General features: G+C 35.0%; 1 protein-coding gene across 1 annotated transcript; it reads left to right on the forward strand.

Annotated features, from left to right (window-relative positions):
• Window positions 1-298: 298 nt before the first annotated feature.
• On the forward strand, window positions 299-640 carry LOTGIDRAFT_69317 (hypothetical protein; the record flags this gene model as incomplete). Its single annotated transcript, XM_009046095.1, has 1 exon — window positions 299-640. A coding segment is annotated over one exon (342 nt), but the record flags the coding sequence as incomplete, so codon positions are not given.
• Window positions 641-15,417: the final 14,777 nt, after the last annotated feature.

Here is a 15,417-nt window from a genome sequence, read left to right on the forward strand (position 1 = left end):
AATCGAGATTTTTTGAAAGTTTGGAGCTAGAAATAAGCCCATGTGGATGTTTTAAGGGATTTGGTACAAAATTAAAAGTTTTGACAATCAGTACAAGCCGACCTTTAACCTTAACTAAAAGTTTAGTACATTTCCCAGCATGCCTTATGATTGCTAGTTCTTGCCTATAGTGATGGCGGTGAGTGTGAGCGGTGGTGTTGGACGGAAAAGTTTTAAAAGTTCTTCCTATGGATTTTTAGCAGACAAAATGATCTCGATAGTGATATTAACTTATTTAGGAATTTTCTCCCACACCGTGTCGGCTCAGGGTGAAGCGTTTCAGGGTCGTAGTAGCTGTTACGACTCGTATGGACGGGCTCAAAGATGTATGCCTGAATTTGTGAACGCTGCATTTGGATTGCCCGTCGAGGCAACGAATACGTGTGGTTTGGACAAAACGGAGGAATATTGTTTACAAACGGGTGTTACAGGAGTATCGAAAGCCTGCAATAATTACTGTGATTCCCGTCGCCCTGGATATAATCATCCCCCAGAATTTATGACAGATTTTAACAATAATTATAATTGGACGTGGTGGCAGTCGCAGACTATGCTGGAAGGAACCCAGTACCCTAATGTTGTCAATTTAACCCTTCATTTGAGTGAGTAGCCCATTTTCTTCCAGCCCCTCTCTCCATTTTCTACCCCTGGGTATCTTATCTTTTTATTTTTCCAATGCTCTTTTTGTTCATCTTTGATTAATTTCAGGAATGGTTCCAACCTGAAAATTGAGTAATAAGTATGCCACATTTAGCTCCATTAATTTTGGAACTATTGGAATAATTTCAGAAAAGTTCAGAACCAGAGGATAAGGGTTGTTTCATGGTTCTGTACTTCTTTGTCTTTAATGCCAGGATGAAGTTCCACTTGGAATTTTTGAAATAAAGAACAAAATGGTACTAGTGCCACTTTAAATGATTTTAAAACAGTGTATAACCTTGTGTAAGTTTGTATAAAGTTGACTGAGAATTATCAATTATAGACAGGGCCATATCAGTCATATTACATCTTATTAGAGGGCATTATCACTGTTACAACAAGGCATTACAAGATAAACATGGACCAAATATCAATATTTTAATCTATATATCATTCTTTTGTTTACTTTTTTTCTTCTTTCTCCTTATTTAAACAATATGCATTTTGCTCAAGGGCATGATAAGAAAAATAATGTGAAATATTAATGATTAGTAAAGGACCATAGAAAACTTACTGAAAAGCAAGTAGGATTTAAAAAGTTAACTGGGTGTTCAGGTATTTTTAGAAGAGTCTCAATGAAAGTATTGGCCTTGGTCATAGAAAATTATTGGCAGGCATTTAGGAACTATGAACACTTTACTGATATTGACAGGAAAGTAGGCATTATGAACACTTAACAAGGTGTTATTGACAGACAAGTAAGCACTATGAACACTTTACCGTGGGTTATTGACAGGAAAATAGGCATTATGAACACTTTACTGTGGGTTATTGACAGAAAAGTAGGCATTATGAACATTTTACAAGGTGTTATTGATCCTGTGTTAATTGTTCTTCGTATTACATGTAAAGGCGACATTATAAAAATACTGACTATGAAAAATCTGGGAAAAATTAACTTCATATTGACCATCATTGACTGTCATGGTTCTTGTATGAAGCTGAGGATAAAATCGTCCAAATTTCAACAAGTTTATGTCCCTTGTATAGTAACGTATCTTTACAGTTTCTGGTTGAGTGAAGTAAATGATAGATAAAAGTATGTAAAAGGTCTGAATGGTGACAAATTAATTACTGTAACTTTTCATTCAAACTACTAAAAATATTTCTCAACTGTAAAGGCCACCTGGTTTTATAATTCAAAATGCACCTTCAATACATGGGTGATATAACTTGATTGATCTCTACTAGACCAGGTGTAGCAGGTGGGAATCTCCCTAAAGACACACAGATTTGAGATTCAATCCTGCATTTGCTCCAGTCTTATAAGCTTATATAGGAGGATAGCTCAGAGTGGGAAATTGGTATCTATCTGTCCATTTTGTGCACATATGAAAAATTCGCAATGCCTGAGCCATTGCTTTTGCAATTGAACTCATTGTTCACTGTGACCTTCTTTCTGAATAGTCGGATAGCTCAGTTGCATGCTAGATTGTTGTTGTATGCAAGGGCAGAATGATAGCTTTGTCTGTAACATTCTGATTGTGATACTAGCCTTAAAGACCTGTATGTCTTTAAAGGGACAGATGCGCAATTATTTTTGACCAATCATACTTTAGTCTCAGAAACTGGAATTTTTTTAGCTAAGCCAATCAGTAATAGTGTTCACAGCACCATCATAATTTGAGCCTTCAAATCCATGTGTGTCCAGTATTATCTGTGTTTGAATGTTAAAATGATGACTCGTCAATTTAAGATACTCTGTGATATATAAAAAAGACATATACACAGAAATAGTGAGTAAAATTCCTAGTTTGAAGTATTTTTAAGGAATTATAAGATCTTCGTACATTTCTAGTACTTCTGAGGACTATTTACTCATCTTCAAGACTAAAATCAATCCCCGAAAATGGCACATCTGTCCCTTTAAAGCATGCAATGATAATGGAATAGGGCCCCCAGATAAGCCTAAAGCAGGCTAATGGATGTGAAGTGTCTAGTTAATCATCAAATTGACGCCACCATCTTGACATTAAAACATGACTGTCCATATGTTTTTTCATTTATCATTTTAGACCTTGATAAAAATGATATGCTTGTCATGTTAGATTTAACTTAAGGGGACATAATCATCTTATATTTGCTGTTACCACCTGTTAGAACTTCATTCTGCTATCTGTATCACTGCTTAGAAAGAAAATATGAATTCAGGTTTACCTGTAATTAAAGTAAAAAGGAATTTAATTAAACGTAATTATATAATGTCAAGCAATTCAAATCAAACCCAAGCTTTGAAATATTCTGATGACAGGGCCGGTGCTTCCGAAAGTCTTCAACTCCTTTCATTGAAACATTGGTACCGTATGTTTGGGAAATGATAATAACTGTAGGTAAACTTGAGGTATGCCGCCTGACATATAAGAAATCCAGCTTTTCACACTTTATCGAAAAGATTTTCAGAAGGATTTTGTTTTTTTTTAATGTTAGACCTCTAATAGGTTGAAAGCAATCCATTTTAAAATAGCCTGAATTTTTCAAAAACCTCAACCAAGGAATTCTAATATCTTGTGGTTGTCAAATTTCCTTTTTAGACTGACACATGAGATATAATGGAGAGTCTTGGTCATTCATAAAATAGTTTCATCTGCTTCACTGAGCACCACATCCTCTCTATAATTTATACTTTCATCATCTGATATGGCAACCCTTCATCTTTTTTCTAAAAACTTGTGAAGAAATTGAAAAGTACAAACAATTTCTTATCTAAAATCTAAAATGTTTCACCTACAAATTTTGACAAATAGGTGTAAATGGTTTTTTGAACTTGAGGCTACCCATAGTGCTGATGGCAATGTTTTCTTTCCGAAAGGCTTTTGGTCAGTCAATTTCCTTATTCAGCCTTCAATCCTGTATATTTTGAGATAATACCTGCAGATTTGAGTCCCACTTCCTTCTATCATTGATGCAGATCTGATATGAAAAAGCATATAGGTACTAGGTGCTGGTTTTCTTAAAAAAAAATGCCTCTATTGTTGGAAATCCAGAAAGTGTAGGTTAATGCTGGCTGCTGTCATGTCAAAATTTCCCTCATTGTACACTTTTTGGCATTGGTTGTCTTAAATCAGTCAATCTGGAACAGAAAAGCAGGAAGTAAAACTTCATTCCATTTATATTATTTTAATGACTGTTTCTTAAAACAGCTCATTGACCGAATATAATGAGAAGTGAACCCAAGAGTTAATAGTTCACTTACCAAGCCAATCAACTGTAAACACCCTTTGTTTTGTTACTATTTTTATGGTGGGGTGGGTTCACCTTTTCCTCTGGGCTGAGCTGTTTTCATCCCAACCCTAGCTACTGTATGTGTTTTGGATACCGGTACCATACTTTCAAAAGCTGCCTTAGAGAATCAAGGTTAGATATATTTCTTCCATCAAATTGTTGGTCAGATGGCTGGAAGGGCAATATTTCATTTTCTCATTGACCACTGCATGTAGTTGATATTCTTCATTAGCCAAAACTAGAACAGAATGGTAAACTGATAAACACCATTTCAAATATTTTAATAGAGTAGAATTATTGTTAATTGTCTTTGTAGTGCATAAAGTTAGGACAATAGGGCAATATTTACCTCATTGGTCACTGCATTGTGTTGCCAACAACTTTGTTTGTCCTTGCTTGTCTACTATACCCATACAGAAAGGTTGGATGAAAAACTTCATTTCATAATAGTTTTAAAACCTTGAGTAGAAGGCCAGTGAGTTAGGACAATAGTTAAGTTAGTAGAATACATGACCACTGAAGACTATAGTAGTCTCTATTATATTTCTTTTGATACTAATAATAGGTCTTGAAAATAGTATACTTAGTAGATATACTTTGAGTGGACAGGGGTGTGGTCAAATTGTTATCTAACATAGCCTAAGAAAATAGTCCAAAAATGAAAAGAACAATTGTTACTGGTCCTTGGCCAGACCTCTTGGCATGGATCTTTCCTGGATTATCTGTACCCATTAACAGCTGGGTCAACTGGAATTATGATTAGGGTCATCAGACTCTCACACAAAGAGAATTATTTGCCCTGAAAAGACTAATATAATCTTTATTTGCAACATTTTGCACCATTTCTGGTCAAAGGCAATACATAAAGTGACAAGTATAATCACATGATACAAATTAACAACATCTAGTACAAATTGACAATACAGATATACAATCACAAAGGATGACTAGAATAGTTTGCCTTTTGGATCTGTTTCAGCCTACATACGACACTTCCCTATCTTCAGATGTCAGAATTTAAAAAGCTGAAACTACTTAACAATCTTGGTAAACCCAGTTGGGCTGCCAGCCCTACGCAGTTCCTCAAATATGATATACAGGTGATATTATGACTGTTTAGGGGCCGATATCAAATGTTGATTTTCATGCAAATGCATCCCATTTGAAACTTAATTGATAAACTCCCTAACAGGTGTGGGCTGATTGTCAATGGGATTGAAAAGAGGTGTTTTAAAATTTTATGTGGTTCTGGGACACTGATAGCATCGATTTGCACTTTGTTTTAGTAGAATTGCAGGACCCACAGACCTCTGATGGAAAATTCGAATGGCGCAAATTGATGCTATCAGTGTCAGTGTTGTACATAAAAAAACTAGAAAATCTCTGAAAAATTTTCAATAATCAGAAAGTCCTATTTTATCTCTCTGTTTCAACTATTTTTTTTTTGTCAGTCAAACAGAATTCATTGTTAAATATTCATGTATTTAATGAATTAATTCTTAGAATTCTGCACATTCTGATAATGAATACCTAATTGCTAAACATGTGTGGGAAAACATTGCAAAGGATATTTGTGGCTGAATTCTTAAAATTCTCCATATTCATGAGTGAAAAGTACTGAATTACATAATAAAGCCTAGATTACTATCCCAGTTATAAAAATATTTATTTTAAACCAGCTATAACCTCTAGTGATCTCAGTTTAACATAAATCATAATATCAGTGTCATTTTTCATACCCTTGTTATTAAACAAACTATTTAGAAAATGCTGAGTTATGCTTTGCTACAGAAAAAATATGGTTACAAATGAATTGAGTGAAAATGAGATACCATTCAATAAGTATATTTATATCAGTCTTTCTATCAACTTTTTACTATGTCATGCAGTATGCAATGGGGGGCATTTTTCAATCATACCTAAAGTAAGTATCTTAAAGGGATTGTAAAGAGGTTTTCTAAATTTCTGGGACACTGTTAGCATCAATTTGCACCATTCCAATTTTCATTCAGACGTCTGTGATTCTTGCAATTTTTATGACATCACCAGAGGGGATCTACCGGAAGGTATTGATATCTATGCAGTTCCCCTCTAGTGACATCATAAAACGAGTTAGTTTTAGTGGAATTGCAAGAACCACAGACATCGGAATGGTGCAAATTGACGCTATCAGTGTCACTGATACACATAGAAAGTTTAGAAAACCTCTTTACAATCCATTTAAAGTACTAATATAACTTTACTTAGAAGTCAATTGTTAAGAAAACATTTTTTACCATCTTTTAGCTTTGTGAGATTTATGATAAACATGTGTTATACCCTGCAGTATGCAATGAGGGAACTTTTTCTACCAGACATAGTAAGAGAGTATGTTATTAAAATATCTTTTTTAGTGCAGACTCTGGTACTATGAAATGAAGTGTGAAGTGTTGAGAACATATTTTATGATCTTCTCTCAACTTTGTGAGCTTTCTTTCATCTTACTGGTGTTATCACTGATTTATTTTTAGATATTTTATCTGAGCTCTGATAGATATATTTTGTTTATTTCTAATAATTTGATGACTCAGCTGTAGTCAGAACCTAACACAGACTAACAGACTGGTCAGATCTTCACTCTAATCCTTAATTGTTCTAGTTTCCCCCTGTCAGTGATGGGAGTGCATTAATTCTCTTCTAATTGAGCTAATTATGAATTAATTATGGACATATGAGACAAACTAGTATTTTTCCAAGTCATTAGAACACCTCTACTTTCTATTCATATAAGTATTAGCATTTTCATTTTCATAAATGAAGATAAGGGAACCCATCTTTAAAATCATGTCAATACTAAACTCTATTCAATTATAATGCAGATTTTATGTGTTTTTTATCGTCTGAAGTTTTATGATGGAGAATGTATAATTTATGTCGTCTGCTTTAAAAAGTTTACTTTTAAATTTGAAAAGCAAAAAGTAAATAATTAGAAATCTAATTTTAGAAATATTCTTTTTGTGTATTTGATTAATTCATTTTAAGTAAAGTCTAGGATAAAATAAGATAAAATTTGTTCCTGTAAATTTATGCACACAATCTTGATTGAAAAAATCAAGTTGGCATAATGCAAATACCATAATACCATAATAGTGCATTCCCCCTAGCCCCTATCCCCACTCCCACCCCCAAACACCACTTCGTTGCTTGCAATTTGGAAATTAATATTTTATACTTTTTTGCCCTCCCAAATTTCTGGGTTAAATTCCATCTCAACCTCAACAATTGATCACCAACTAAGTCAGTCTGCCCTTTATTTGTACCCCAAACCCTGAAATCTGAGCCCCAGCACCAATTCATTCCTGGCAACCGGGCTGTAACTCCTTATCTGTAACACAAGTTTAGCAAGCCCTTTTTAAGCGTAAAAATGCGCAATATACATACTAGATTATTGTAGGGAAATGCATTAAAGCTTCATTGAAAGACTGGTTGTAATGTTAATGATATCAGCAGACTGATGAAATATCTAAAATTAGATTGATTACATGTCGTCTAGCCCGAATGCTTTTATAAAACAGGTAAATAGACTATATATAAATATATATTGACTGACTTTTCTTAAGGGATACTGTCGTCTATTGGTTCCCTTTTTTTTAGAGAAAAAGAAGTGTATGAATCAAGCCCCCCCCCCCCCCCCTACCTCTAACTCATAACCCCCACTAAATACCCTAAATTTCATGTCGGTTCCTCCTTTTTTGAAGAGCTAATGAAGTGTGTGAAAACAGGTCCCTACTAGAGTAGAGATACAATAGGCAATAAGTGTGTATGATTATAAGATTATTACAAATATCATGTTTACTCTGATTTCAATAGATTAACTAATATGGCATAGAAAAAAGGCTTGATTTATATTTCAGTCAGATTTTATAAGTCTAGACTAGTTTAGGCCATGATAAATTTAGTTTTTGTGAATACTTGTGACTTCCATACATAGATAATTGCACAGTTAAGTCCATATTGGTTTAGGACTCCCCCAATATGAATTGCATAGAAGATTGCATATTGCATAGGTCATGGCCATGTATTTATTGTTTATAGTCTAGACTGGTTAAGGCAATGATATATTAAGGGTTTGTGAACACAAGGAACATCCATAAATACATATTACATAGGAAATTGCATAGGGAATCAGCATTGCATGGTAATGTAAACGTCTATGCTAGTTCAGGCCAAGATACATTAAGGTTTTGTCAATCCTAGGGACTTCAGTAATTTAAAAGCATAGGAGATTGCATGGGGATCAGCCTAGCCACATATGTCAAAGGGTAGTGATTAAATGTTTTGATTGGGTTAGGTCATTATGAATGGGATCCTTCAAGGGCAAATAAATAACAAAAATACTCATATATTTTACCTAGTTTTGAGGCCTAGACTAGCTTAGATCATTTAAATTTTTGTGGCACTGGCGGAGCCAGAGGGGGCAGAGGGGCAGACGCCCCCCCTCGCACGCAGCCCTGAAAGCCAAGTATTTTTTAACTAGGTTAAAGATTCGGGCAATCTCAAATATCTTGAACCCCTCTCGAACGTAAACTTGGCTCGGCCACTGGAGTCTGGCATATTGGATTGGAATGGCATAGAAGAATGCATAGACCAAAGACATGGTTGAGTGTTTATTGCAGAGCTGGTATTCATTATGACTGATTTAGACCTTCAGCAAAATGTAGACGACCGTGTCCCTTAAATTATAATATGGGCTGATAATATGGTATAATGTTTAGTGGTGTGAGTTATCTTATGCAATACAAGTTCTATTTTGATATCAACAATAGAGAGCTAATAATCTAAAATTGTCGGCCAATTAAAATAGGTGTTGTGATTTATTTGGTCTTCTGCTCTTTTTCTATAATCTTTTTTTTATGAAAGGAAATTGTGCATTCAAATTTGGTATTTGGCTGTTCGATGATATTTGTAGAAAATGGTTAATATTTAGTTACTATAAAAATTGTTAATAAACAAGATATTGAAATTTTATTGAAGAGGGGGTGGGGGCAGAATCTGGGAGAATCTTGATTTCCAATAAAAGTTTCTAGCAAGCTACAACTTATTTAAAAGAAATGGTTATTCGAAGGGAAAAGTCTACTATTTTGCTAGTGATACTTTGTAGGTTTACCTCAATTCACAAGAATTTAAGATTGAATTTTTACTCTGAAAAAATAAACCGGGTAAAGCAATGCATAAACCGGGTAAAGCAATGAATCTACACTATCTAATATATAAATGTTACGTAAGCCTAACTTTCTTCCTGGATTTTGAGATGTATATGATTAAATCACTTCATCTTCGGTGCAAAAGAGTCATTTCAATGACAATGAATATCAGTATATTTAAATAAAAGCGTCTTGTAACCAATCTACCTCGCATCACACAACTTGTTTCAACCAATCAGGTATAGGCTAACGTTGCCTATATAACTTGCTGCGCAGCTTTAATCCATTCTTTTCTTTAACAAGAACGAGACACTGCCATCTAAAGAAAGATAAAAAGAAATTCCTAGTTTGAGATAGTTTTGAAGGAATTATGCAATTTACATACATTTTGAATATACAAAGGCCTAAAAATTATGTGATTTATTTAGGAGTGTCCACATAGATAATAATATTCATTCAGTATGATTTATACATGTGTGTTTTATGACTTATAAAGTTATACTTGATATAAATGATCTCATGCAATACAGGATATGTATAAGCATGTGATCTCTTGTGGAAAGACCACATAGAGTTTATTTGTTATTATTTTGTGTGTGTAGAAATGAAGAAAGCAATATAGATATTGAATGGAGATATGCAATATACATAAACTAAAGACATATTTAAAGGTTTACTACCTCTTAATAAAAAAACTTAAAATTTGGAAAAGATGAGTTTTTGTTCATCAGTGGACTTACCTGTTGTCATAACTATACGACAGAATCCCTCTATAATCTGATTAATCAATACAACTAAGTAATTTTTATTCATGAATAGAGCAATACTTGATAAGAATGATCTTATGCAATATACATACATTAAAGGGACAGGTGCGCAAATTATTTTTAGTGGGGGCTCATCTTTACGACTCAACAAGTCAATTAAGTCATCTAAATTTTAAGGTGGGGGGGGGTGCAAAATCTTCTTTTCTGCTACAGGCTTGTGTATTCAACCTTTACAAAAGACAACTTCCCTCCCACACAAAAGTCAAGAGGCCATTTTCTTTTCATTCAATGTCTGCACTTTTTGACCTGTCCATTACAAACCACTTACAAATATGAGCAAATAATGGGCTCATTAATGGAGCCTAATTCAAGGGGAAAGCCCTCAAAACTCAATTAAATCTGACCAATCAAGTTAAACCATTCATGAATTTGACCTTAAAATGACCTTTTAGAATGATGATGTTTATTGTGAAGTTTGAAGTATCTGTCCAACTCTAATCCGTCTGCCTATAGAATTAACAAAATGGCTCATCAACATGGAGACTAGGGACCTGTTTCACTCATTTTTTTAGACGATGCTGATAAAATCTAGATATTTGTAGAATTTAGGTTTTCTTAATATTTTATGCCTATCAGGAATACTTATAGCACCGATTTGCACCCTTTCATTTTTCAGTCAGACGTCTGAGGTTCCTGCAATTCTACAAAAACAAATTATCACAAAATATGCTATCAAATAAGACCTTTCACGATGTTACAGTGACATCATCAAACACTATTTTTTAGAGGAATTGCAGGAATCACAGACATGGACATTGGAATGATGGAATTAGACCTAAACTGGTGTAGAAAAGTGAAAAACTCATTTTATGCCTCAAACTACAATCAAGGTGATCAAAAGCGAAACCTTTTGACTTTCTTTGACATGGGCTTTTATTGTCCAGTCTTTTAAAAGATTTCTGTGAAACATGATCCAGTCTTTCAGTTCAGATTAGTTTGGACCTTTGAGTAACATGTGAATCAGTTAGTTAGTGTATCAAATACATGCTCTATTCATCTATCTGGAACACGTTCTTCCTACTTGGTATTCATTGAAGGGTGTGTTCTATTCATTGTTCTGTTGACTCAGTCTCACATCATGGTGTGAAGTTGTGTTTATTTGACCTCTAGGGGTCGTTGCTATGAAGTGACCACCCTTGACCACATGTTTAAACAAAGTATCAGATTTTGGATTCACAGAAAACTTCAAAGTTTATTTTAACCAATAAACAAACTCACTCTTTCCCTTGAAAATCTGAAAATGAGGTGTGAATGACTTTCAGCCATTTTTGATTCGTTTTGCAGACGAATTTATCAGCCATGTTGATAACAGTTACAGCCAGGCCCGTCGCCTGGAATTGATGCTGGGGCTCAGATTTTATACTCAGAAAATTTGAAGAATTAAAGGCCCTAAGAACTCATTTCTGACAATTTTGAGGTGCAAAAAACTTATCTAAATCTTTTGATTTTGTACAAAGACATTGTAAATGAATCAATCCCTAACCCTGCTGAACTGAAGAAGATTTTGCTGGGGCTAAACTCTCACTTGCTGGGGCTCAGCCTCCACGGACCCCACCCTAACGATGGATATGGTTAGAGCCAATAGAAAAGAACATTTAAGCAGAATCTGTGATATTGTTTTCTCTGATGCACCATATAGCGCTTTTCATGGACATTTGCATGTCATCTGCTAGCTAAAAAGGTACAAATGCCTGCAACACTAGACAAATGTTTTATGCTTTGAGCTTATGTACGAGAATTGGTTTTATTTCTTCTCAATCAATATTGGCCTCTTGTGCTGCTCGTAGAGTGTTTGCTTGAAAGATATAAAATGGTTCAAGATAGCGGATAGTCAACTAGTGTCGAGTTTTTTAAACTTTATTTTTCATTTTCAAGTTAAACATGAGAATGATCTTTAACCTTTTTGTGTAACATGACATTAGGTGAAGTCAGTGGTGTGAGTTGGCTGTAGTGACAGGCAGGCAGGCAGACACCAGACACTGTAAATATACACAGTTATTTCTTTTGACATCTAAAACATTAGCTTTAATACCCACTAGATTACTATTAGACAGTTGGTTTAATTTGTTTTTTTTTTGATAAATTTAAAGATGGGTTATGGGCATTCAAGATTTGGTAGTATTACAGATTGGGTGTGGCTGTTAGAGGTGGTTATACTTATAGGGAAAGGGTGGCTGTTACAGAGACAGATGGTTCTTACAGAGAAAGGGTGCATCTTACAGAGACGGTGGTTTTTACAGAGACAGGGTGGGGCATTGTTCTTACAGATACAAGGTGGTTCTTACAGAGACGTTGGTTCTTACAGAGACAGGGTGGTTTTTACAGTGACAGGAAGAGACAGGGTGGGGCATTGTTCTTACAGAGACAGGGGGGGGGGGCATACAGAGATTAGTAAAGCTGACAGAGATGGTTTCAGGTTTACATTTATAGGGAGAAACTTACAGAGAAGGGGTGGGACTTACAGAAATTGGTTGGGCATTAGAGATTGGCCCAGACTCCCATATATGGGTGGGGCATTTGAGTTGGGGTGGGGCTAACAGACAGAACATTTACATGGATGCCTTAAACAAACCATATTTCCTCGTGATGCACATTTGAGACTGAAAAGTATCAGAAGTTTCCACACTTGAATTGTTACTATTCATTTTGAAGCAGACGGACACGACATTTTCAAGATGGCAGAGATTTACTGTGATCTAAATCAGATTAACTTGTGACAGAAGAGATATTTTAAAAGGTTTATATGAGGTGTAAATAAGATGGTTTGTGTTGAGAATGGATATACTAAGATTACATAGGTTATATCAGATTTCTTTATAGGTGAAAAAAGATACTCATCATTGCTTTTGACTTCATTATCTTTATCCTTGTCTGCTTTTGACATGTCAGTGATTTTTGGTGTTTTGACTTGGATTTTGTATTTGTATTGTAGAATTTCAAATGACCCTTTGGAGAGAGATGGTGTTTTTATCCAAGACCATATTTGGCATATCCCAGTTGTAGATTGCCATCAGGTGTGCCTACAAAATGGATGAAATAAATACAGATGGAGTTTTTGGACTTTATTGGCAACAGGTAGTTCAGATGGGTATGCATTTGTGCAGACATGTACAGCTGTCCCTAGAAAATGTGCATCATTCAACACTGCATGGTGTTGACTGTCCATATCAGCTCGAAATATATTTTTAAAAGCTGTTTCAATTTGTCTAACCTGTGGGCAGTTGTCAAAATTTCCCTCATTGCACACTACAATTTGCTGCTTATATTTCTTAGTCTAGTCATTGAGTTGTATTTATGAAATGGATGGTGTTACAGCTTGATTTTGATCTGTTTCAATTTATCTAACCTCTGTGGTCAGTTGTCAAGTACTCTATACTTTACACACTACTTGAGAATGATAGACTGATCTGTTTGATTCACAAATACTCAAAAATATTGTGGTGTGGTTGGTCTGATATGCCTCTCAATCTTGTATTTAAAGTCTGTTACTCACACTTAAAGGGATTGTAAAGGGGTGTTCTTGTGATTTGGAACTGCTGAAATGCATATATAATACTATTGCCATGGGCCTTTGTGATAGCCACACCATGAAACGCTTAGTTTAAGTAGAATTGCAAGACCCATGATGGATATTGATGCTATCAGTGTACACTAAAACACTAGCCATCCCTTAAAACATGTGAAAATATTCCTGCTTAAGATGGGAAATGGGAGGGATGTCAGTAGCCCTAAACATCAAAGGCTGGGGGGCAGATCAGCCTAACCATGACAAGATACAAACCATGTTGAAGTGAGAAGAACATTAAATCAGATAGAAAATAGGTCAAGACTGACCAAGACTATACAAACATTGACCTCTGACCTATTTAAACTTGGTATTTCTATTAGACAAATATACAGATGTTATAAATTCCTATAGTTGTTAGATAGGTAAAATGATGTCTTGAAGGTTTACGAGTTGGTCTAGCCCTTGATCCAGCAGTAAATATGTTATTAATTCCTAGTATAATAGAAGTAGTAGTATATATTGAAATTTTTTAAGCAATTTCAGTCCTGTCTTAGGCCTACTCATATACTTGCATATATGCCTTTTTATCAGCTGGTCCTTGGTCAAACTTCTTGGAATTGATCTTTTGCGAATTATCCCTACTCATTTACAATTAGTTTCAGTAGAATTATGAGTGAAGATGACTTATTCAATGTCATCATTGGACTTTCACATGCCTACCAAGATTAGAACCCACCACCATTGGTTTGGTGTAAGTTCCGGCTTATTACTGTTATTAGGTACTGGTGCCATAGGTTTGAATCTGTCCAATTTCGGAATCCTCAACCAGTGCTTTAGCAAGTTGCCTCTAAGGCCCTTCACCTAAAATTCTAAATATAACTTTCCCAAATTTTAAAATACTTTCTTAGTCGACTCCAAACTTTGCACTAAATGCCATTTTATATTTAGGTTTGGTGTTTGATCATGACACTTGATATATTATGTTTTTCTAGACCTATATTAAGGATTAAATAGTCAAATACCCTATGTAGTTTGTTAATGTATTAACTATAGTCACGTAATGTACCTATTATAGTTGAGTTCAATACCCTCATAAAGTATGGTGAAGTTTTAGGCGCTGTTGGGTTTAAATCCCCTTTTTGTTGTATGGTGGGGGTTTACGTGCTGTAGAGTTTGTCAATATAGTTGCAAGAGCAAGTTCTAAGAAATGAAATTGGGGTACAAATGAGAATGGAAATGCCTCCCCCCCCCCCTCTCCTGTTCCCCTACTGCTTTAAACCTTAATGCTGTCAGGGTTCTGCTAGAAAGTCTACTCACATTACAAGATCAGCTAAATTTTAACTTGAGACAACAAAATAAAATGTTGATTTTCAGCATGGCTGGTCACCAGTAATTTAAATTCAGCTACAAAGACAGAAATCAACATAGGACATTCATTATATAGGCCAGTTTCAAGTCCAGTCAATGGTGGCCTATTACACGGCCTACAGGTTTTCAATGAAATTTACAATTTAAATTAGGCTTGTGGTTACAGTTACTTCAATATGGGGCATTGGACATCTTCACAGTCCAAGATATAGACCATCTTCACAAGCCAAGATATAGACCATCTTCACAGTTCAAGATATAGACCATCTTCACAGTTCAAGATATAGACCATCTTTACAGTCCAAGATATAGACCATCTTTACAAGTCATGATATAGACCATCTTCACATGTATATGGATCATGAAGCCCCTATCATGTGAAGATGTATAATGGATTATGAAGCTCCAATCGTATGATCATTCATGTGAAGATGATCATGAAGCCCCTATCCATGTGGAGATAAATAAAGGATTATGAAGCCCCTATCATGTGAAGTGTTTTAGGAATCATGAAGCACTTATGTTTATATGTTTATGTGCCATTTGACATGTGCTCTGGAAGCCTCTATCC

The sequence above is a fragment of the Lottia gigantea genome (genome assembly GCF_000327385.1).
Source record: "Lottia gigantea unplaced genomic scaffold LOTGIsca_10, whole genome shotgun sequence".
Lineage (NCBI taxonomy): Eukaryota > Metazoa > Mollusca > Gastropoda > Lottiidae > Lottia > Lottia gigantea.